The 26,310-nt window shown below is 38.7% G+C and overlaps 1 protein-coding gene across 1 annotated transcript in view; it reads right to left on the reverse strand.

The window, feature by feature from the left end:
• The window catches only part of slc7a11 (solute carrier family 7 member 11), a 34,966-nt gene extending 12,280 nt beyond the window's left edge, over window positions 1–22,686 (reverse strand). Inside the window, exons 1-5 of the mRNA XM_008419872.2 lie at window positions 22,166–22,686; window positions 19,306–19,432; window positions 11,260–11,375; window positions 10,426–10,551; window positions 1,408–1,507 (exon numbers count right to left, since the gene is read on the reverse strand). Of these exons, the coding sequence (XP_008418094.2) occupies window positions 1,408–1,507; window positions 10,426–10,551; window positions 11,260–11,375; window positions 19,306–19,432; window positions 22,166–22,445 (749 nt within the window). The 5' untranslated portion in view covers window positions 22,446–22,686. The remainder of the gene's footprint in view (window positions 1–1,407; window positions 1,508–10,425; window positions 10,552–11,259; window positions 11,376–19,305; window positions 19,433–22,165) is intronic.
• Between the last annotated feature and the right edge of the window lie 3,624 nt (window positions 22,687–26,310).

A 26,310-nucleotide genomic window follows, 5' to 3' on the forward strand; every position in this document is an offset into this window, starting at 1 on the left:
GCGAGTGGAGTTCACCTGCTGGTACTTTACCTGAAGTGGTGTGTGTTGAGGAGGCCAGATGAAGTTTGAACTGTTCAGCCTCACTTTCAGATGAGCTTAGAGTAAAACAGAGGATGAACATGTGCTGTAGATGTGACTCTGGTCCAACCCAGCTGAACCACCTCCTAAGTCTGTAAGCTAATTGTTCAAAACCTTGCTAATGACCAAGACATTTGACTCAGCTGTGTTGAAGCACAAACTCATCTAAAAGGCTCTCATAATGCCAGAAGGGGGTTGTTTGATGTAATACTCCAATTGTCCATAAGTGTGACACCAGAAATTTAGTAATAAAATAACATCCATCTACATGGGTCTTGTAAAACCTCAGGTGTTTAGTAAATGTCAAACTAACTTTTGACATTTACTTTGACATTTACAAACTTTGTTTTGTTTCCCTCCTCGGTTTGGTTCCTTCGTGTGAACACAGCAACAGCAACCTGGTACAGACCTAAACTAACCGTATTGGGACCTTTTGGAGGAGGTGGTTTCAGTGTGGTTCCACCGTAGAGCAGGACATTTGCTCTGTGAACGTGAGCCGACCTCAGTCCGACTCAGCAACCAGCTTTAGCCAACCGCCTTCCCTTAGCAGGTTTTCATTGCAATGTGAGATGTGGCTGAGAAACTAAGCTAATAAACAATGCACATCTCTTCCATAAAGCATTAAACCTCATGCAACTTTCAAAACATCTCAAAATAATTGTTTTCAGATAATTTTGCCTGATATGGTCAAAATTAATGAGATGATTAAATGATGTGTTCCCCAGCTCAGAGTGCAGAATCTGCTTCCTGTATTTACATTTGGTTCTCTCTTCTCATATCTGACCAGTAATCAGACTGAACGTTGTTATGTGGTCAGCAGTGAAAGGTTAGGCTTTGTTGGAGTTTTTTATGTGTGAAAAGAAACTAATCCAACAGAAGAACAGCAAGTTAACAAACTCGTCAACAGATTTGGATCAGAGTAAATGAACCATATTTACCCCATATTTACTGTATAGTTATACAGTACATAGAGAGAGAATGAAAGAATGTTCCCTATATGTGCTTCTATATTTTCCATGAGAAATTATTTTATTGTCATAAAGGTTAAATTCATTTGAAGGCTTTTAACACATCTTCACTGGTTGTGCTAAAAATTCTGGCTGCCACTCTAGATGAGTGTCTGTTGAGCATCTGTTCACTGGAGGTCTAGTCACTCCAGTAGTATTAATAATTCTTTTATGTTAGGCAAAAATCTAACGATTCCAAATTTTATCTGCTGATTGATAGGATTAAAATATGTCGTCTGCTATTGAGAAAACACTGACCGTCTGTCTTTGTTTTGTGAATTTTGCCTGAATGTGTCGGCCTGTTTGTGTGGATCATACCTACCAACCAGCATATGCATACATCCCAGAGTAGAAAGCCAGGGGCATTCCAGACAGCTGCAGCTCGCTCAAATCAAAGGCATTCTCAAAGTTTTTGGTCTCACCTGCACACACACAAAGACACACACATATATTCCAAAAGGACATGCATTACCTACTTTAGGTGTTCTGAAACACCTTCATTGTTTTAAAGTGAAGAGTGAGTGCTGTAGTCACATAATGATACATGTATACAGTTGAAACCAGAAGTTTAAGTACAGCAAATTAAAAATCACATACATTTTTTCTCACTGTCTGAAGTTAAATAGGACTAAATTCTTTAGTTTTCAGTCAGTTAAAATGACAACAAATATGACTATTAACTAAATGCCAGAAAACTGAGAAGACTTTTTAGAATTTTTTGTAACTTTCTTCAAAATCAAAAGTTTACATACATGTCCTACTTGTTAGCATTGCCTTTAAACTGTGTGACTTGGGTCAAACCTTTTTAGTTTCCTTCCACAAGCTTCTCATAATAGTTTGCTGCAGTTCTGGTCCGTTCATCTTGACAGAGCTGGTGGAACTGAGTCAGGTCTGCAGGCCTCCTCGCTCACACACACATTTCAGATCTACTCACAATTTCTCCATAGGACTGAGGTCAGGGCTTTGTGATGGCCACACCAAAACACTGAGTGTGTTTCCTATGAGTCACTCTGTAACCTCTGTGGCTGAATGCTGATTAAAATCTGTCCCCAACATTTTATTTCCTAAATTTATGCTTCAATAATTCTACATAATGTTCTTTCCTCATGTTGTCGTCTATTTTATGAAGTGCACCAGTTCCTCCTGCAGTAAAACAGTCCCACAACATGATGCTGCCACCACCGTACTCCACACTTAGGATGGCACAACCTTCCCCATGCTTTCTCCAAATGTACTGATGGTCATTATGTCCAAACAGTTCCACTTCTTTTTCATCAAACCACATTACATGTTTGCCATGGTCTGAGTGTCCTTTCAGCTCATGTCGGTACTGGACAGTTTCACTATGGATAATGACTCTGTCTTATCAGCTTCAGCTGCATCTTCACCAGGTCTCTGCCTTTTGTTCTGGAGACAACCCAGTTTGAACCAGAACCCGTCTCCTTCCTGAGCACTATGATAGCTGGACATTCCCATCATGACTATACTTGTGTGTAATTGTTTGAACAGATGACTGCAGCACCTTCAAGCATTGGTACATTGTTCCTCAGGATAACCCAGACTGGATCTGCTCTATTATTCTCCTTCCTGACATCTTGGCTAATTTATGCTGACTTTCCCATCGTGTCAAACAATGAGGTTGTGTGTTCCTGGTGAGTCTCAAGTTAACTCAAATGTGACAGTGAACCTATCAGAGGTTTATGGAAGGAAACTCAAAAGGTTTTACTCAAGTCATACAATTTAAAGACAGTTTTTCCTCATACTCACAAAATGAATATAAACTTCTGAATTCAAAGACAGAAAAACAAATCTCTTTAAAAAATTTTGCACTACATTTTCTGGGATTTAGCAAATAGAAATAATTTTGATCATTCTGACTGACCTAAAACATGAGAGGTTTGTTTCTTTTTATTTAGTGTATGTAAATTTCTGGTTTGGACTGTAGCTGCAGTTGCACACAAGAACAGGAGCATCCTATTTATTAACAATAATAATAAAATCAGCCATAAAGTGAATGAGTGGAGGAACAATTTTCTCATTTAGATTGGAGAGAAAGAGTTCTGCCAACAAAGGTTGAAAAATAGCCCTCAAGTGGGATCAACGTTAAGCTGTGAATGAGCAAATGCTGCCCACAATATAATTCATCTACATTGTTTAATTGCATTGCTAAGAATCATAAAGTCTGTGTATTGATAAGCAGGAAAGAACAAAAGTAATGTGAAATCTACCAGCTGTAGTAGGTATTCTACAGAACAGGCCAAGCTAACCCTGTTAGTTTATTTATTTTACATTAGTTTGTTACCTATGAGGTGAGTTTTCAGAGCAACTTCATTTAATAAATGGTTTTCCACACTGACTGACATTAGACCAAACACAACACATGTACAGCTTTTATTACTTGAGTTCAAACATTCAGAATTATGAAGTTAAAATGGTTTCATTAAAATGTGTTCATTCCAGGCTAAAATCTGATTCTGTAGTAGTGAAGTCACAGTGCCGCAGGTTTAACAGATACACTCTGGTATTTAAAGGAGTAATTAATCAACTTAAATTAATTAATTTCTTTTGATTAATAACTTGTTCACAGTTGGATAGTGTGCTGTGATAAATAGCTAAAACTCCAAGGACGGCTGCTGCTCTCCTATTGGAAGGCCAGGAAATCCTAGCTAATGGGGAAAGAAATCAGATGGTTTTGTTTATGAATTCTATAAAATCTAATATGATCATTAGCCAAGTTTAGGTATTAGCTTTTTGTGTCATAATAGTAAAGAGGAACTAAATTCCTGCTGTACATCTGATCTTCCATGTTTTGGAAGGATATTATTTATGTGCTCTTATCCTCCTCGTACATTAAGGCCACAGGACACTTTCCTCTCAAAGGTACTCCATGACTCTGGATTTGAGCAGTGCCAGAAATACTTGGTGTTGCTGCTGCAACACAAAGACTCTCCTGTTTTTCCAACCACTAATGCTGGTTGACGGGGGCATCAACCTAAATACGAAGGTTAGTTTTTTGTTGTGTACTTACTACTTGCTTAAGAAAGTTTATTTAAAAACAGAGAAAACATGAGGAGAGGAAACAGATCTGCTGCGTAAACCACCTTCACCTACAAATAAGAGCATTAATTTATGCTCTTATTTGACTGTAAGAATTTTCAACAGTCGATTACCAAATCTTCAACACGGATGTCAAACTTTATTTAACTAAAGTTTACAAAATATCTAAGTAAATCAGAACTTTAGAATTTATCCCACAATTAATTTAGGGGAAACTAAGAGTGTTCATCAGAGTTAGCAAAAAACACAGTTTATGGTTATCATGTTAATTAAATATATATTTGTATTTTATCCTCCAACAGATAGCATTCATTTATGTTACTTAGTACAATTATGTCATATTTTTGTAGGTTCTTATGTGAAATAGCCAACAGTTTCAATCCACTTAACAATTCTTAACAAGAATTGAATGATGCATTACTGCTGGCCAGAAGCACAAGATTAATAAAGTGAGGTCATTTAGTTGAGTCAGTCAGAATTTATGTAAAAGTTCTTGTTTTTTTTTTTCTTTTAACTGTGAAATCAAAGCAACTTTGTGTCATATCCTGTAAATGATTATATTAATCATTTAGAGTAAATAACCATATTTAAAATGGAGGTCAAAAACTGGGAGAGCAGCAGCTCCTCTGAACACCTGCTTCCTTTCAGGACATTGTGAAATGTTGTGCTTGCTGCTTGCTGCGTACAGCTGTGCGTCACAGCCTGCGAGTCTCTAAGCTGGTATTTACAGTGCATGCTTGAGCATGATACTAAGGAAGCTTTGATGGTTGTTGTGGCTGAGTGCTCAGTGTGAGCCCTGAAGGGTTTTTCAACAACACTTAATGGAAGCAGATGGAGTACTGCAAGTGTTCCGCACTCAAAAAATAACTTATTCAATTTACTTAATACAGTTATGTCAACAATTTCTACAAACTGACTTATGTTTAGTATATAAATAAAACCTAACTGTATTTAGTAAAACCAATCAAAAATACTTTGCAGCTCCTAATTAATGACTTTTAGTTAAGAGTGGTGATCATTGAATTTTGCTTTACTAAGTTAGTTTTAATTTCCTATAACAGTTGTAGTTTTAGTTTGACTTACTAAAAGATAAACAATTTCCACAGTAAATAAACTTTTGTCATGTTGAACAAACATTCATTACCAATAAAACATCCTTCCATTCCGTCCTGTCAGGCGACGGGGCCTGAATGATACCCGTGTTAAACGGACGGCGGAGTCCGGCGACGACAGGCGCTTAAATTCCGTAACAAAAATATGTTATCTTTTTTTTTTTTAATCTCTTTCTCTTTCTTACTTTTTATTCAATGTCACATGCTGTTTTTATTTTTTCCTTTCATTATGTAAAGCACATTGAAATGCCTTGCTGCTGAAATGTGCTATACAAATAAAATTTGATTGATTGATTGATTGATCCATCATCATACACGCTGATCCCTTCTGGGGTCATGAGGGGGGCTACTGCCCATCTCCAGCAGTCAACGGGTGAGAGGCGGGGTCACACTGGACAGGTCAGTCCATCACAGGGCAACACAGAGACAAACAGTCATTCACACACATACACTCAATCACACCTAAGGAGAATTTAGAGAGACCAATCAACCTGACAGTCATGTTTTTGGACTGTGGGAGGAGAGAACCCACCATGCAAACTCCACACAGAGAGACCTCCAGCCAGGATTTGAACCCAGTACCTTCTTGCTCCAAGGCAACAGTGCTACCAACTGCACTACTGTGTAGCCCCAGAGGTCGGGTTAACGGAATATTTTCTGTTATGTTTTTAAACAACGGGAAAATTTAAAGCCCGTTGGTCATTTGACAGGTTACAATTAACACCCTTGACTGGCGCACATGGAGACATTATAGACTTTACGCAAAGAGTTCATCGCAGAGGAAACTAAAATCAATCAATAAAAGAATCCTTTCTGAATATCATCTCACGGACACTGAACTAAATGCGTCTCTCTGACCGGGAGCTGACAGCGTGTTGAAGAGTTATGGACCGGAGGCTTTGGAGCGTTAGGAAGCCCATTCAAAACCTTTGGTAGAAATGGCGTGTTTAGTTTCAGTCTCCATTACATACAGAACAGAGAAAACTAAAGAGAATGTAATGTTGAATGAATTTAGAGTCTAAACAGAGGAGCCGGCAGTTTATCTCGAGTAAATAAATAAAGGTGTAGAACAGGGCCGTGCAGAGACCACTTAAGGGCTCAAAAAAAGAAAAGGGCACATCTAACCGCATTTTAGGACAGAATATTAACAAAGCCACTCAGCTTTCAGAGTTTAATAGACAATGATAAATTACAAAATTGTGAGATATACAATCAAAGCTAAGTAAAATCTCTATATAGAGCATACAACTATGCATATGTAAGATATTTTATTAGTAATTTATTTTTGCTGGTCTATTTTGTTATAGGAAAGTATTGCAATATTCAAACCCGCAATTTTGCAAGATACGTAAATCAGAGATAGACCACCAGACATATTTTGTCTTTACATAATTACATTATTAAAAATATAAACAAGAGCACAATGCAACCTTTTAGTGTACAGTAATCTATAAAACAAAGATCTGCCTGTTTGCTACACTTGCAGTGGAGATGAAGATGGTCCATTCAGGAAAGCAGAGCTGCATCAAATGTGGAACTGCAGAAAAACGGAAAAATACAAAAGCAAAAATTGATTTGTTAATGCATGTCACCATGAGAAAAGTCTACTGAGTTTTGCTTAAAAAAACTTTTTTAAACATTTAAATCACATTTGTCTCATGAAGTGATTTTTTTTTTTTTTTGCAAAACAAACTTATTGGTGCATGTCAGAAATCTTTTCTTGCTATTCTAAGTTTTTGTTTGACTCAAAGTTTTGCTTGTGATTCTAACATGACATTGTGGGCAGGGCCCAAAATCACAACAAAATATTTCTGATGTATGCAAATAAATGTTTATGTTTGGCAAATAACTTTCTAAGTTCACAAGACAAAAATTAGTTATTTAATTTAAAAAAAAAGTTTTTTAAACAAAACGATTTGTTTTTTAAAAAAAGAAATCATTACAATTCCAAAAGTTTTGATTACAATTTTATTTTACTTAACTGAGGTTAGTTTTTTTTTTTCCATTAAATAATTGAGAAAATGTAACTTCATACTCTGCAAACCAGACCCTAAACTTAAAGTCTGGATTGAGTTTTTTCCCCTTCATTAATGTCACTTTTATTACATACATTATATCTATCATGGTAATTCAGGGTGAGTTATTTTTAATTCTAAATGAATATCCTTGTTTGACTTTTATTTAAGTGTTATTCTCCTTCAAGATACATTTACCTAACGCCAGAATAAATGCAATGTACATTATGCAGGAAAGGAAATTGGAAGACATATCCATGGACCTTACCACAGGGGCCGCGTTTCATTGGCTAATGCCCATTTTACGTTTGTTGTCTTGGGCCTTTGATCGCAGCCTGTAGGGTGTTCCCTGTCTGGGAACGAGAATAAAACCTCTTCTTCGCAAATAAACTTTCCAAAGACATCTGATCTGTTTCTTACTCATTTTGTTTGTGGCCTCAGTGTTGGTGCGCAAGTAACCGAGAGAATCTGGTTAAAGGATTTTCAAAATAAAAGTTCCTCCAGACTCAAATAATACATAAAACGGAAATATTTAATTATTTCTTGCGCGGACCGGTACCGGTCCGTGGGGACCACTGCTCTAAATCATGAATGCCCGACTTACCCAGCCTTGCAAGAACAATAGGTGTCAAGTGATCTTGTCCACAGCTATATTTATGCTGAGGGTGTGAGGATCTGCTGTTTTCCTCATCGACAGGTAGCTTTTCGCTGTGACGCGCACAATGTTGGAGGCATCGCGGCTCAAACACCTTGATGTCGTCCAAAAAAAGATGACATGGACTTGTTGGTTCCCCTGTCCATTGCCGTGGCTGATATTTTGTAAAAATCCGGCAGAAATGCTAAACTAATCGACTCAGAAATACTCTGCAGAGAGTCAGTCGAAATGAAAAAATGCCATGTTTACACATAGAAGCTAAGCACCGCGGGGCTTTGCTTGTGAGACATGTAGTCATGTGGGACTTTCGAGGGGCGTTTCTGGGCGGAGCTTGGTAAGGTCCATTAGGGAGATGATATGTTTTAGACGGGCGATGTGCCTCGTACACAGGGAAGAAGCTTTTAGTTATCTTGCTTTGCTAGCAAAGTTGTTAGCTAGCAGCTAGCTAATAGCACAACAGCAGCAGCCTAATGTCTGTATGATAAAAATACTGAATCGATAGATAAGAACAGTTTTTCCTCACCTGCCTGTTTCCTCCCGCTCAGTAGTTCTTCAGAGAAAGGCAGACGCAGAGGCCTGTCAGTGTCTGTTGTATTTTATTACCTCTCTGCTTAAACCGCGACTCCGAGCTGAAGCAGAAACGATACGTTAAACGTTTTCCATCATCTGACAAGCAGCAAGTCTACCCCACTTTATTCACAAAAAACGTTTTTTTATTCACCAAAAACTGTTCTGTAATCTGGAACGTTTGCTACGTTAAGCTCCAGTTAGCCGCCTTAACTCACTGTGCGAGAGGCAACTGCGTCATGCGTCTCGGGCAAAAGGTCAAAGGTAACAAGGCGACCGGAGGGCTTATTATGTTGTACAAAAAATAATAATAATAATAATTTTATCACATGTTATGTGTCAGAAGAGGGCTTAGAAAATAATAATACCAAAAAAATAAATAAAAAATGAATGAGCAGCCGCAGTTTAATTCTTCGCTGCTGCGACGAATTAAACTTAACTCATCCTGCGATTTTAACAAATGGAGCTGAAGACGTTACCGTCCCGAACCCAGAAGGAGAGCGGCACTCAGAAGCGCTGCAGAGGTAACATCCGTCAGTTTTGGGGAAGAGAAACCATGCAAAAAAAATTCAATAAAAATCCTCGTAAAAGCGCACGTTTTCACGGAGTAAAAAGAATAATAAAATAAAAATAAAATAAAAAGTTCAATAGATCGGTTTCTCTGGAAATGTGAACAGGAGGGATTTGTGAAGCTGTGTGTTCAGACCCCAGCAGCTGAAGTGATGTAATCGTTTAATTTAGTTTATTATAATTTATTGGGGCCAGTCAGTGGTTTTTGTCACTATGGAGAAAAAGTTACATGCATTTATCTGCTTTATGTGTGATGGGATCTGGATTCACGGTAAATAATAACTGAACTGCATAAAAATGTGGTTAAATAGCCGATGTTAATGTGATTTTAATTTGACGGGTAAAAATAGTAAATGACCGATTTTTTAAAATCCTTTCGGTCAAGATGACAGAGAACAAAAAAGGCTAGCGCGACCTCTGTGTACCCCTACCCATAAAACAGCATAACAAATATCAAACTAGCTGGTAAAGTGCTGCATCATATCACCTTACAGCTAAAGATAAAGAAAGTACACCCATTGATGTAATGCAACAATCCTCCATCAGTCATAAGTTATTTTTTTCCGTCACAGGTATGCAAATTTGTTTTAGGTCATTTGGGGCAAAATTAAGTGCAAGATTTCTTTAAAAGTTGGACTCAAAGAATACAACTTGTGTTTTGTACACAAACTGTATTGAAGATTTGTAACTGCTGATTTGTATTTCTGAAAAATCTATAGTTACAAAACTATTCAAGGATTTTTCTCCACAACTTCTCAATTACAAACCACAAACACTTTTTCATCAAAAATTCCTTCATAAAAATGTTTCATTATAGATAAACCACGTAATTTCAACTCCCTCCATCCATTTTCTTACACCCTTGTCCCTCAGTGGGTTCAGGAGGGTTGCTGGTGCCCATCTCCAGCTAACGTTCTGGGCGAGGGGGGGGGGTCACCCTGGACAGGTCACCAGTCTGTCGCAGGGCAACACAGAGACCCACAGGACAAACAACCATGCACACACACACTCACACCTAGGGACAATTTGGAAAGGCCAATTAACTTGACAGTCATGTTTTTGGACTGTGGGAGGAAACCGGAGTACCTGGAGAAAACCCACCATGCACAGGGAGAACATGCAAACTCCATGCAGAAAGACCCCAGGCCAGGAATCAAACCCAGAACCTTCTTGCTGCAAGGCAACAGCTCTACCAACTGCGCCACTGTGCAACCCCTAATTTCAACTCATTTATATTAATTAATTTGGACATAGCTCAATTTATTTAGTTCAACAATTCACTGAGTTTTTTTTTTTTTGAGTATGGAATGAGGAAGTCTCATTGTTTGTGGAGATTTATATAGCTCATTATGACAGAGTATTACCTTTGAAGAGCTGGAACATCCCAGGAAGTATGATGGTGGTGATGGCCACTAACTTGCTGATGGTGAGGAGGATCTGGATCCTTGCTGTCCAGGTGACGCTCATACTGTTCAGATAAACAACAGAAGCTGCAGGGAAACAGCAGTCAGTGGCCGCTTACCTTCTCATACTGACACAGCTTGATGACACACATATACTGTGAGAGTCTGCTTTAAGCCTAAAGGCAACTATGATAACCAATGGCTATATTGTGTAGTAGGAGAAGAAACATTCTTTCCTCTCATTGCAGTCATCCACAAAGAAATAATTTCTGGCTTCCTCACAGGATGCAGCTGATGTGTTTGAAATTATAATTAAACAGGCTTAAATCTGAGTACATTTTGCCTAAAAACTAACTTTCCAAAGACTCTACATGTGCAATAGACATTTAATGACATCTATCAGGAACAAGTCTCTTGTCTTCTCTTATGAAGACAAGAGAAATATGTCCAGATGCATTTGAATTATTCTGGCTTTCTGGCCTTCAGGAATTATTTATTGACTTTGAGCTTCTCACAAATTTGCTCTGGTCTGAGTTGGGTTTATAGATAAGATACTAAGGGCTTAACTGTTTGAGCTACAGGCAGTCTAAATTTCGATGGAAATATTTACATCCAGTTTAAATGAAAGCTGCATGTAGCCTCCAAAATGGGACTTTGTGTATTGATCAGTGGGATGAATTATGTGCATCTGTACAGTCAGTGTTTACATAGAAGGCCACAACAGGCCAAAAAGATTATAGAGTAATCTGACACATAGACAGCGAAAGGTAAAAAAGCAATAGCTGTCATATTTACTTATGCCGATGGCTGTGGCCAGTTTCACAGCCATGGGGGGGATACTGCAGGGCATGAAGAGCGGCTCCAGGATGTACCGCCCAAAGGCCAGAGAAATGACCGCCAGCGCTGCAGGCCTGTAGGATACAATACATTCATATCAGATTACACTGTGAGACTAAATTACTTTTACAGCTGAAAAACCCTCAGATTTTCCACTATCTGTGTTTGGACTTTGATAACCACGCTGTGTGTTTGGGTTGTTATACAGATCCAACACTTTCACTGACAGTGACATTGTCAGCTCAGTTTGTAGTTTTGGTTCCATCCACATTCACATGCTTTCAGCTTCACATACTTAAATCTAAAGGTCTACGTTTACCAAATAGATTTTATTTTCCCCAAATAGCCTTCTATTCCACTGATTCCAACATACAGATTTGTTGCAAATCTGTTAAGAATGAGACAAGAATAGAAACATTAATGTTTGTCTGGAGTTGATCCTCAGTGGCCTTTTAAAAGTACACACACCCTGGACATTTTCCAAATGTTGCAACCACAAAGTTTTTTGTTTTTTACTGGTATGTTATGTAACACACACAAATATTTGGACTATTGTAAAGTGCAAGCAAAATAATGCATGATATTTTTGGAATTATTTAAAGATTTTTGTGTCCAGTCCTCTTTACTCTTGTAACCCAGCGTAAAGCAATTCCTATCAGACGTCAGTGAGGTGAGCATACGCTAAAAAAATACAGCACAATTTAATTTACAAACAGAGTCTACCTGTTTGTATTTTAAATCCAGTAGTTCTGTAAAAGCTTCAATAGTTTAGAGAACATTAGTGAAGAACAGTGGTAGAGAAAGTACTCAAAATATTTACTTAAGTAAAAGTACAAATACACAGACAAAACTGTATTTAAGTAAAAGTCAAAGTACCACATTAACATTTTACTTAAGTAAAAGTAAAAAAGTACTGGCTTTTAAAAATACTTAAGTATTAAAAGTAAAAGTACTTGCTGAATGCATTACCTAATCGCTAATATCATTAAGTGTACCAATCATATTTAATTTTAGTACATCAGAAATGTGCCATTTTAATGAACAATGCCACAGATAAAGTGTGTTGTGTTTACTCTCTGTAACATAGTTTAGACTTAGATATGTGATTCTATGCATCATAATTTCAGGGATGGAAACATCTGGTCTCCTGTCCTAACATAACATGAACTGAAGTTCAGAGAGACCGTAAGCAGGGAGTCATAAAATCTGCCAACTATCCACCATGCAGCCTGATTAAGTCAAACTCCAGACATAGACCCAAACTGTGGTCTGTGATAATACTCAAGAATGATGTTTGTCTGAGTTTGAGCTGAAATGAAAAGAACTGTCAACAAATTCAGTCCACATACGCACAAGACAGGTAGAAAAATGGCCCCAAAGTTTCCGGCAGTCTCTCTTTGCAGGACGCACAGGGAGCAATGGACAGTGAAGCTTTTCTATTACTTGGGGTGAATCAAACACACAGGGTGTGATACCAATGACAGTGCCAAAAGTTGAACGTTTCTCAGCTTTGTTTTGTTGCTATCCTGTATGTGCATGTCTGCATGTTTAAGCTCAAAATTTCAGTTTTAAGGAAAGGCGCCTTTCTTTACATACTAAACACTTCAGCAAACTAACTGGACTTTCCAGGGAACTAAAGCAGACTAAATCTGGTGTGAGTGCACCTTTAATCACCTATTCATCTAATCCAGGTGTGCAACATAAGGGGAACAGACAAAACATGCAGGACAGAGGGCACAGAGGGCACAGGGGACCGGGGCTGGGAGCCTCTGCTATAGAACAAATTGGGAAACATTCAAGCAGTGTGAATACCTTTGTAAAGTCATGTATGTTGCATAAGGAATGAGTGATGACCTTTAAGTCTTAGTTGCCTTAGGATCAATACAACATGAAACAAATGTAACTGTGATAATGTTAAGGCAGTTTTAATTGCTAGGACCTCTGCTGAATTAAGCTCGGGGTTTTGCTGGGTTTTATTGGGTCAGTGTGTGTCAGATACAGCTTCCTCTGTTTCCAGAACCCTGTGGTCACCGAGTGAAGCGACCGTAGCACAGAGCTTCTGAGTTTGGCTGCTTCCACAGACTGATCCATGGCTCAGCAGAACACCCTGTTCATTCCCCGGAGCAACTGCTGAGGCGCTGCAGCTGACAAAATCTCCTTTTGTTCTCTGCGTCTGACCCTCGTCTCTTCCCATGGTTTTCATGCAATCCTACTTGCCGGGGGCCAGTATAAAACTGGTCAGGCCAGGATAACCACTAGACTGTTTGCACAGCTTTGGCTTGGCAGTGTACACATATAGGGCTTCTCTCTCCTCTCTGCTCTTATCTGGATATCCCAAAGGTTGCAGGCAGACAAAGCCTCAGAGTTCCTCACATTATCTGCTAGGTCCTAAATAGGTACACAGCATACAGAGCAAATTCAAAAGTGTTAGATTTAGATTTCCGGTGTAAGTGTTGTATGTTAAAAATACAGTGTTAATTCAACACTTGTTTAGTCTAACACCAACAGTAACTCAGTCTGGTGCTGATTTAGAAATAATTATAGAACAGTTCATCCCACAGTTGTAACATATTTGAGACATTGCTTCAGGGGAGGAGTTGGGGATAGGGTGGGGGGTGCAGCAGGTCCCTGGCCTGAACCCACAGGGGGCCCAGATGGGAGGCAGAATATGCCTTAAGAGATTAAATTTAATTCTATCACATCTGACAAGAGTTGTAAAAGAAGTGTTGTCTCCTGTTGAAAATAGTGTACAGGTTACATAGTAGGGTGCCCCATTGTTGACTCACGGTTGCTAAAATCCTTACCGGACTGATTTTAGTGACATAGTGGGTGTAAAATATTGAATAAAATGTTGTGCTACATGACTGGCTTTATTTTCACTCTTACATTTAAATTTATGACACAAAACTACAAATGAATCATCCTTATTGTCTCCAGGTGCATTCTGGGTAAAGCTCGTCACCGACGTCATCAGTCACTTGGAAACAGATGGCAAACTAGCAAGAGCATTTCTCCGGACTACGTTAACATGTTTTGAATTTGTGTTGTTTCATCATTAGTGACCAGTAGCCTGGTGTTTCTGTTCTTCTCTTGGTTTGTTGTACTTCATGTCAGATGGATTTCAGAATCACATAGTTGCTCTCTCTGGTGATGAAACTTGTTAGTGTGACCTGCAGGTGTAGATCTTTTTTTTTTTTTTTTATGGTGACAAGATGCACCCGCACACAGACTTAGCAGTGCACAATATTTTATTAAAAACAATCTTTTAAAAATGAGGCTTCGGTCCTAATACTCAGTCCCTGGAACAAAAGGAACACATAAGGAAAAGGACAGACAAGTTCAATTATTCCAAACGAAATGAACAAACATGCAAAAGAAATTAGGAAAACAAAAAGAACCCATGAAATGCAAAAGAAATTAATAAATCAAACAAAAAGAAAACAAATTAGTACTTCAACAACAAAAAAACGGTAAAAGAAAATACTTCAAACGAATAGTTGTCGTCATCAAAGTTCCAAATGTCCTTTGACGGGGCCAGAGGAGTAACGCCCCACCCACACAGCAACAGGTTTAGTTGAGAGCAGCCCAAACAAACAACGGTAAGACAAGATAAGACAGCAGAGCGTCCTAAGCGCAGCAGCTCCAAACACAATCAGGTGACCGAAACAGAAAAACCCATTAACAGTGGATCCAGATAAAAGAAATCAAAAGCTAAATAGCAGTTAGCTTACCCAGGGGTGAAAACACAGCCTAACCCGGGAGGAAGCGGGTCAGCAGGTGATGACCAGACGGAAGTCACACGCACTGCACTCCCAAGACACTAAAACATCAAATGTCTTTATGGTCAAATAAGTCTGACATAAAAGAAAACCCAACACAACCACTGACGTTCAACATAAACCAGGATTAGATTGGCTACAAATCATTTTAATAATTAAAACATATGACAATTAAATATGGTTTCATTGATTCTCCTGTTACTAAATATGAGTTTGATAAAAAACTTTGTGACAATATTGCATTTAGTAATTTTTGGAAGTATGATCCAACTGAGTGAAAAGGCTGTTAGTTTCACCAGCAGATGTCACTAGTGAGTCATGAATGAAGCATCGAGTAACGAACCTTTTTGCAAAGCAAAGGGCTGGAAAGGTTCATTGCTTCATGAGGCTTCATTTTCCCATCACTACCACTTACGATCGCAGACGAGTCGACCAAACCCACAAGCCGACGTAGCTGCCGACCGTAGCAACAGTGGGAGAAACAAAGACGCATGCACCCTGCAGCGGCCCGCCCAACTATAAAGGCATTCGCCCCCCCCCCCCCCCACCAATCAACGGTGCACATAGTGGGGGAGGGTGGAACGCCATCCCACCACATTCGCTCCGCTGTTGCAGGCATGTCTATGTTGTAAAGTTAAAATTTCATGAGCTTTATTATTTGGGCCTGGTGTCTATATTGGTCCACTCTGGATGGACCCAACCCATATGTGGGTTGTCCATATGCACAACCCACATATGGAGGATCTAGTTTTCAATGCGGCTGTCGTGGGTTTGCTTCCCAGTCTTCCCCTTCTCTCATTAACCACTTTTTTTGTCAATTTACTACCAAATAAAAGCCACTAGAGCAATTAAAACCTTTTCCCCCAGAAACTACTGGCCATCAATAATCCCCAAATTCATTTTAAAAGACATTAGATGCTACTTGAGTCTACAAACACACCAGCACCAGTTGCAGTATATAATTACTTTTATTTCAAAACATCAAACAGCACTGACAGCAATATACAACAAAGGTCATTCATTCATGGTACTTTGCACTGTGTGCTTTGAAAGTTCATTGGAAGCAGCCATGGATGGTCTTGTGATGGTCTTTGGTGCTGCTCTTGTTTTCGCCAACATGAATGAGGAAGACTTCCAGGCTGGAAGGAAAAACAGGAAATATAGCAGAAACATTAGGATAATGAACAAATATTTTAAAAAGAAGTATGAACAAAACTAATCAGACCCACCTGTGTGTGTCACCATCATATTCATTCAAATTACTCTGCCCACCTGGTTTACAAGATAAAGCATTAAAAAGTAAGAAATAATTACTAATGAAATTAGTCGGCTTATAAAAATTTTTTTGGACAGCATTAAAAGTTGTGCCAACCTGTCTGAAGAAATGTGTTGAAACATACTAACAAAGAAAAAACATTTAGTCCGTTTTTAGATATGCCATAGGTACAAAACACCAGAGTCAAATGGCTCAATTGCCTCCTCATTGTGTAGATCAGTTCTCCAGAGTCCTGCTAATAACCTAATTATTCTTTTCAGGTGTGGTGCAGCAGCGGCACATCTAAATGCTGCAGGACAGTGGTCCTCCAGGACTGGAGTTTGACACCTGTGGCATAGATCAAGCCAAAGGTCCAGCACAGCCACTCCCCCAGTTGCAGTCTACAGCCAAAAACTTAAAGACTTAAAGAAAACGACCTCCGCAGCTAAATAATGTTAACCCAAATGTTAACCCTCCAGATTTTCCTGACAGTTTTAATGTTCGGTTAAGATAATAAACAGTCATATATACCGTGATATCCAAACAAATAAACCTATGTTAAGCAAACTATGTACTGTACATGAATCGATACTCTTGCATAAACAGAAAGTGAATGCCTCCATAAGAAATAGTCAAAAACATGATCATTTTAACATGGAACTTACCTTGTTACAATAAGCTCCATACTGCTGCCTCTGCTCCTCAGGCAAACATGTGACGCAGTAGCATAACAAGTCAGCGTCGGCCGGGAGGCGGGGCTAATAACCGGGCCCATATAATAAAGCTCATGATAATTTAACTTTACAACATAGACATGCCTGCAACAGCGGAGCTAACAAGTTTCATCACCAGAGAGAGCAACTATGTGATTCTGAAATCCATCTGACATGAAGTACAACAAACCAAGAGAAGAACAGAAACACCAGGCTACTGGTCACTAATGATGAAACAACACAAATTCAAAACATGTTAACGTAGTCCGGAGAAATGCTCTTGCTAGTTTGTCATCTGTTTCCAAGTGACTGATGATGTCGTTGGTGACAAGTTTTACCCAGAATGCAGCTGGAGACAATAAGGACGATTCATTTGTAGTTTTGTGTGTCATAAAGTCAAATGTAAGAGTGAAAATAAAGCCAGTCGTGTAGCACAACATATTATTCAATATTTTACACCCACTATGTCACTAAAATCAGTCAGTCTGCTAAGGATTTTAGCAACTGTGAGTCAACAATGGGGCACGGCACCCTACTATATAAGCTACTTGGGTATCATACACAATTTTCAACAGGAGAGAGCACTTCTTTTACAACTTTTGTCAGATGTGATAAAAAATAATTGAATCTCTTAATGAATATTCTGCCTTCCATCTGGGCCCCCTCTAGTCCTGGGCCAGGGGCTTGCTGGACCCCCAACCATACCTGTAGCTCCTCCCCTGAAGTGATGTCACAAATATGTTGGAACTGTGGGATGAACTGATATTGATTTTTAAATCAACACCAGACTGAGTTAGTGTTGGTGTTAATTTAGAAATCAACACTGGACAGTAATCCTGTCCAGTGTTGATTGGTCAGCAATACTTGGAACTCTTTAGGGAAACTAACACTCATGTGGCTGAATTAGACTAAACAAGTGTTGAATTAACACTGTATTTTTTAACATACAACACTTACACTGGAAATTTAACACTTTTGAATTTGCTGTGCAGAAAGCATGGAACAGATGAGATTAAGTAAATCAGCTCCATAAATATTTGTTCACATTCTCCTACTACTCTCCAATTTTGCAGTCTGAGCTTTTTAACTTTGTGACGTTTTTTTTTTTTCTTTTCATAGAAGCTACATTGGGTCTGGCATTCTATTCTGTTCTTACACCTTTCTTGAGGGGAGTGGAGGCTTTCTTCTTCTTGTGTCTCTGCTTTGTCTTCTCTGTTGGAGATTACTTCCTGTGAAAGGAAAGTTTTTCTTTCCACTGTTACAGCATGCATGGTCAGCATGAGGGATTTCTGCAGTTCAATGCAATCAATTTTCTACTGTCACTGTGCATTCGCACAGGAGTGGATGCTGAAAGTCAATGACTTGGTGCAATCTGGTGGGTTTACTGAGAAAACGTTTTAAACCAATATAAAGAACAAACTGATCTTTTTCTATAATCAGGAGCAGAAAATGTTCCTTAGCATTTGTAAACTATAGCTATAGCTGTCCTACAGCTTTGGGTCACTTTTCATTTAAGATCAGACTTCTGAACATATGTGCTGTTTCAAGGACCAAAGCCCATTAAAAGAAACCAGAAGATGAACCGAGAATGAAAATGTCAAATTTAGCATGGTTGAATAAAAAATGAAAACCTGCACGTGGCACAAATTTATTAAAATAACTTTTTTTAAGTGACTTTAAAATGTCAAGGTTAAATTAAAATGCTTATGAAAGGCTGAACGTGGTGACATTCCAACAGAATGGCATTTTATTTTTGTTTTGAGCACATAGTTTTAATTTGGTCAGAGATACATTTATTAATTTATTTCAGACTGTAGGAGACAGAATAAAGGCATTTGCTGGAAATAAGGCTTTTAGGACATATTCCGGTATGGACCGTTGGCTTGAATCCTATTTTCCATTGTTACCTCTCTACCTACCAGCAGCCCGGGGGAAGTTTTTTAAAGTCATGGGATCTTTTTTGAAGAATAATTCAAAATAATTGGAAACATTTAGGATGTAAATGACTGGATATATATGTGTGATGTATACTGAAGTGGGATAGGTCCCCCCCTGGTGGTCGGTGCAGGGTGACATCCTGCACATACCGACGTGCTGAAACCACAGCACTGCATGTTGACTGTTTGGCTTTGGGTGAAATGTGTGGGAACTTCGAGCATGAAAGAAGGACAGGGCACCATTTGTCACTTAGTGTTAAACCATTGGTCACTGTCTGTTTTATTTACAGATTGGGCTGACAAGATTTGCTATACATCACCTTATTGCAATGAGATCAGCCCAAAGTCTGATAAAAGCCATCTGAGGTCCAAATGCTTCCATTATATATGTGTAATGTCCTCCAGACTTCTTGATGCAAGTCCCCAGCTCAGCATAGCACAGTGCTCCTGCAGTGACAAAGGTAACATATTAGTTTTGGTTGAATATCAAGAAGACATACTGTATACAGATACAGAAACTGTCACATTTACAGAATAATACTCTCTAGACCCAGAAGTCCCTACAGGATATGATGCTAGGAGGCTTTCCAGAACTGAGGCAGCTTTAGGAAGGGACTTCTGCAGAGTTGAATTTTAATTAGAGTTTGGAGCAAGAGAAATAAAGAGAGTAAAGAAGAGGCTGAAGTATAATATTTAAGGATAATATGCTTGGAGTTTTCATTACAGCATGAAAACTGAAGGATTTAGGGATTCAACAACACAATATAATAAAGCCATGCTACTGTACAGCACTGGGCAGAGTTACTTAAGGACTGAGAGCTGGTGGAGCAATCAGCCTGACGTGACTCAATGTTAACTCAGTTATCAACTGCTAATTAATTATCAATTGAGTCAAAGCATCATATAGACTCAGTATATAGATGGGAGCAATGTTGAACATGACTGGATTTAATCCTCTGTGTAAATCTGCAAAGGAACACATGCTGGTAAAGGTGGGAAGGAAACTTAGCAATAATGTGGAGAAGAACCAACAAGCTGTTTGTTGGCACATGTCAGGTTGGGTCATTTATTTCTCTTCTCTGTGAGGAAGAATTTAACCCCAGACAAAAACCTGAGTAAGTACAAAAGCCCGTTATAAAATTAAAATTTCATCTCCAAAGAAGTAAAAAGTTATCCAATCTAACTTGGTCTATTATGAAAAATATGAATTATCTGTGTTCTATTTTACCAGTCAGATCCAAGACTGATTACGGTCAGACCTGTACAATCAGCGAGTCACTAGAACCTGCCTGACAACATGAAGTGGGCTAAAACATCTCAGAAACAAGCATCATGATCGGGGCACAATGTGATGCCTTTTGGACTTATCTGATGGGTTCTGTGTAAATTATTTCAGACAGTAATCTGAGTAATCTTTTCTAGTAATGGCTAGAAAAATTAAATCAACAAATGTGACTGATCACATAAATGAATTAACAAGCAAGCTTTTATTTTTAGTTAGGTCCAGATTAGGCTGGACAGCTTTTTTCAAACTGTCTGTTCAATGTCATCCATCCATCCATCCATCCATCCATCCATCCATCCATCCATCCATCCATCCATCCATCCATCCATCCATCCATCCATCCATCCATCCATCCATCCATCCATCCATCCATCCATCCATCCATCCATCCATCCATCCATCCATCCATCTTCTTTACACCCTTGTCCCTCAGTGGGGTTGGGAGGGAGGGTTGCTGGTGCCTCTCCAGCTAACGTTCCGGGCGAGAGGCGGGGTCACCCTGGACAGGTCGCCAGTCTGTCGCAGGGCAACACAGAGACACACAGGACAAACAACCATGCACACACACAGTCACACCTAGGGACAATTTAGAGAGGCCAATTAACCTGACAGTCATGTTTTTGGACTGTGGGAGGAAACCGGAGTACCCGGAGAAAACCCACCATGCACAGGGAGAACATGCAAACTCCATGCAGAAAGACCGGGGCCGGGAATCGAACCCAGAACCTTCTTGCTGCAAGGCAACAGCTCTGTTCAATGTCCTCTATCTTTTAATCACTTAAAAAACCCAAAACAAAACAAACAAAAAAAACTTCTCTTCTCCCACCACTTCTCTTTTCTACCTGCATTTGAGTCCAACTAGAAACCAACCAAGACATTTTTGTATTTCATCATTTGGACAAAAAACTGATCAAATGATCTGAAAGCAATTTACTGAGTATTTGTGAACCTTTCAGTCCTCAGGGCATCTCATGACCTTTCACATGAGCAACAAAGGCTTTAATCACAAATTTAGCAAAGGAGGAACAAATATGGACCGCCTTGAGATGCATTATCTCTTTTAGACTTCAGCTAACTCTACAGAGGAAACAATGGATTCTGTTATCATCGGTACGACAAAGTTAAGTGTGACTATGTTGAATATGGACATAATATTTTGTTAAAGATATGAAGGGTCAGCTCAGCTTCTTTGGCTCATGAACGGGTTCCTGGAGTTCCTGGTGCTTTGTGATCCAAAACGGTGTTAATTAAAAGTAAAAACCTCCTTTCAGTATTTCAAACTAACTTTTATGGCTGAGCTGCTTGCCTCTTCCTACAGTGTTGCCAGTGAAAGTAAGCACAGCTAATAAAAATGAGACTTTGATAAAGACTGATCCAGGTCAAAGAATAAAACGTGTCACAACACAAACAGGTTTTGTTAAGGCTGTTAGCTTTGGACCTGAAAACAGTTCAGCCCATCATGATCCATGCTTTCTGCTTGGATTAATTTGCTATTGGAATAGTTGAAGCTTAAAACATCAAGTCCTTGCAAGTCAAACAGACACCAGATATATTATAACTTACATTACAATCTTGTGAAACCAGATTTGGAACAAGAATCCAATGAGAACTGATTTAAGCAACACCTGTGTACAAGCCTAAGGCTAAAAGATAACACTAGTGTGTTTAGGACATGTTACATCATGCGTTTCAATGTGGTGAATTTAAAAACAGAACAAATCATAGTTAATGTTTGTTTTTAACTGATGGTACAGTGCTTCATCCAGTCCTCCTTTACAGCTTCAGCAGAAGGTGTTCTGCTCTTGTTCCCCTCTAGGTTTTATCTGTCCTCTGAACATGACCAGGTCTTGAACCCATTCCTCTGAAGCCACCCACGAATCAGAAATGTAACTCACCAAAAAGTGACAGGACACCACAGGCAATCCACACAGTCAGGGACATTCCCACACTGCCAGAATGTTTCAGGATTCCCTTAGGTGATATGAAGATTCCAGCTCCAATGATGGTCCCAACAATGATGGAGATTCCTCGCAGCAGGGTCACTTTTTTGCCCAGTTCCACCTTCTTTCCACCACCTTCCTGGAGTTTTCCTCCAAGATCTTTTCCATTTTGGGAAAACGTTTGTCCATTTGAAGCTGTTTCCCCATCTTTGTTATTAGACATAGATCTCCTCATCTTCTTAAACACTACCTGGCGCACAGTCTCTGTTTCTGTTTGGGTTGGATATGTCCCTCTGGTGGGGCCTATGAGGGTACGACTAGTCCAGGGAGGAAAAAGTTCCTCACTGTTACAGTCCACACTATAAGTAGACTTTCATGCTCCTTCCTTAAATCTGCTACTCCACATTCAACTCTCTGACATCACCCAACTTTTTTTGTCTGTGTTCATCTGTCTCCCTGACTTCTGTCTTTTTGTCTTGCCCCATGATTTTGTTGCTTGTACTCCCTCCCCTTTCTGAGCCATGCCTCCTCTCTAAAACTAGCAGTGGCTCACAGAGGGGAGGTGTTGTGCTGACTTGGTGAAAGGTAATCATGACATGGCAACTTGTTTAGAGGGAGTGCATGTCCTCTCCTCGGCTTTCTAGATTCTCCCTCTATTTAAACCTGCTCACTGCATTTGCTTTTAACTCAGTCTGTCCCAAGATCCAATTTCTATAACTTGGTGAGAAACTGCAATATTCTAGATATCAAGAAGAACTTGCTTTAATATGACGGTAGGGGCTGACAACACATGGAAAACTCGACTAAGTTAACTTATCTGATCAGCCCCAACCAGGTTTGGCGTTATGCTTAGGTATTTCTTTTTTGCATGAAACTTTTTCTATTTGTCTTAATAGGTGCACTCTACATATACATTGAAAATGTATTCATTTTACACATTTGAAACCCCTCCTGCATCTACATGTTACATCGATACTGTTCGGGTCAATTTGACCCAGCAGTCAAGTTGAAGGGTAAAAAATATTTCTAAAAAAATGTCAAATTTTTTAAAAATTGCACACACACACCTACACACACCCGCGCACACACAAGCCCACTTTCTCCCTACTCTCTTTACTTCACTAGGAAACTGCAAGAAAGCAGGTGTTCATACAATTTTTGACGGGAACTGATAGGTAATTTCCTAGAACCTACATAAAAGAACCACAGACAACGTATATGAATTTCATGACAAACTTTGCAAAGGAGAAGACTCTATCAATTGCTCCTCCGAGCTGTTCATAGAGCGTTCTGAAAACCTTCAGTTTGTTTGTCTCTTTTATTAGCAGGGGAGAGAAAGGTGTGAACAGGAATGGAGGGGGTGAAACCCACATCCTATCTTCACAGTAGGATGTGAATTCAGACAGACAGAGGGGAGACACAGAAACTAAATTAACACATAGATAGGTTTTACAGCTCAGGACTTTCCCAGGAAGATCTAAGTCACCATCTGTACAAACATGCTTGATTAAGGAAGATTTAATTTTGTCTCCCAAGTTTCAACAAGTTTGAACACTAAACCTCTAAATATATAAATATAAGAATGATAACAAACATAATAACTCTAACAGGAACCTTTTCTGTTCCCGTGGGCAAACTCCACCCACACTGAGTGACACTCAGAGGAAGTGAAGGGAAAACATAAATACTCTCTGCATGACTCATTTGTCTTGATTTTAATCAACGCGTCAATTTGACTCTGAACAGTATACGTGTCTCAAGTTCAATTATAAAAATCACCCCTTGAAAAAAAAAAAATCAAATGTAATATAAAAAACTTTACAAAAGATCAATTTCAAGGAAATTATTGTTTTTTTGTGTCTAAGTTTTTTTCAGTGGACATAAAAAATGTAAATTCCATTTTTTATGTCCAAATGAGTAAATAAGTACATTGTCGTCATTGATCCTTTATTTGTGAGAAATAAAAAAAACATCATTGCACAAATATTGATTGAAATGGTTAGTATTGGAGTTAATAATCAGATACAAAAATGTTTTGGAATAATTTTTTGGTTTCTGACACTATTGCATGATAAAACACTTCATGGGTCAAATTGACCCACGAACATTATTGCTGTACCCAGTGAGGGGAAAGTGATGACAATTCTAGGGGCCCTGACCAACAGGGGGCCCTCCACAATTTAATAATTTATGTTTTGCTCATAGAAATAAAAAAAAATCAGGGGCCTGTCAATTACAAAATTAATCATATTGTATTTTCTAAGACTGTTTTTAGCAGTAAAAATTTAATGTTCCCACTCCCAGACCAAAAAACACACATCCGTTTTTGCCCTGAACTCACCTCAATCTGCATGAAATGGTTCGTTCCTGCTTGGAGCGCTTGAGAATGACGCTGTTAGCAGCAGACAGTAGGAAACACAAACAACTGTGGCAGTTACTATGCTGCTAAGAAAAGTGATAAAATCTGGTTTTCAAAAATAAAAATTGAGAGGGAGAGAAAGAAAAAGGCAAGAGTGTTAATTTATAACCCAGTTTTTCTCCAAGAGAGGTGAGTAGACTGTGTGAGATTATCAACCATTTAGCATAGTTAGCTTAGCAACAAATTACTGTTTGCCTCCATTTCACTAGCATTTAATGAATTAAGGAAAAGAATTACTAACATATTCATATATTTAACTTGTCCTTTGTACCTTTTACCACTTAACAACAGTTGAGTCAGTCAGTAGCAGCTCTAACCCACATCCTCCTGAGCCGTCCTCTCCTGAGTGAAATTAAAGCTACAGTACTTTTATAAATTTTTTTTGTTTTGTTTTTTACATATTTGTTAAAACTGTCAGTATGTTGTGACAGTATGGTATGAGAGTTAATCTGTAAAAAATCTATTTCCTCTGCCTTCTCCCAGTGCTAGAAACAACCAGTCAGTGGCAGGAGAGTTTTAGTGCTGTCAATCACCATCTCATGTGGTGCTGGCAGATAAAGAGTTTCTTGTAATGATGTTGTTTCTCCACCATTAGCACATTTAGCAGTGAGTGAATGAGGATGATTGACAGCGCTAAGAGTGTCCTACTAGTTCTGATTGGTTGTTTTGGTCAGAATGGTGCATTACTTTAACCAGTAATAGTAATTCAGGAAGGAGGTGGAGGAGATTGATTGTTTTCACAGATTATCTGTCTCATAACAAACTGCTACGACATCGTGACAGCTAAAGTGCTATAAAATGGTGAAAAGATGGGAATATAACATTTTCTCATGTCTCCTTTGACGATACTGACCTGATTCTCTCATTTTTTATATACATTCATAGGGAAACCTGAATACATTTATCCTACTTTAATAGCTTTTAGAAAGGAAATAACTGCTGGATTTTAATGTATTTAGTAACATCATCAGTGAAAGGATTATAATGAAAGATACAAAAATCTTTACTGAGGTGGACAGATATCAGTACTGATATTAGAAAAGTAACAATTGTTGGTTATTAATCTGAAGAATATTATAATGACATTTATAGTTTCTTTATTGCCATTCTGACCAAAAGTGTACTCAGGGGAAGAAAACGTTTGAGAAAGCAGCCAGTCATCCCCATGGTGACTCAGTAAATTCATCTCAGATAAGAGTTACAGTGCTCAGAAAAACTGCAAAAAAAAATTTATGAGTGCAAGTTCACATGTTAAAAGTTAAAGTTCATTACTTATTAACGAAGCAAACCAAAGTATTTTCTCCAGTCTAATGATGAACCTATAGACCCAAAGGCATATCTGCTCCATAGAGCGAACAGAGTCCCATATTTCAAACAGCTCATAGGCATTTAGGGGAAAGTGAAGACAAACTAAAGCTGTTTTTGCAATCTGTGTTTATTTCTACACTTTTGAATCAGTAAATATTAAGAAGAAAGAGAGTCAGAATCTACGATTTACTCTTAATTCTGATTAAAAATCTTCTATTAATAAAGGTTCATCACCACTCATAATTTCTCACGATGGTAGGTTATCCAAGACAAAAGTGTTTAAAGTCAGGTTTAGCTTTACATTTGACTATGTGGCTGTGTTAACGTTTTGTTAATGTATTGTATTTGTCAGAGGCAGAGAGACAAGAACTGT

Source organism: Poecilia reticulata, chromosome 10 (genome assembly GCF_904066995.2).
Source record: "Poecilia reticulata chromosome 10, P_reticulata-male-v2, whole genome shotgun sequence".
NCBI lineage: Eukaryota > Metazoa > Chordata > Actinopteri > Cyprinodontiformes > Poeciliidae > Poecilia > Poecilia reticulata.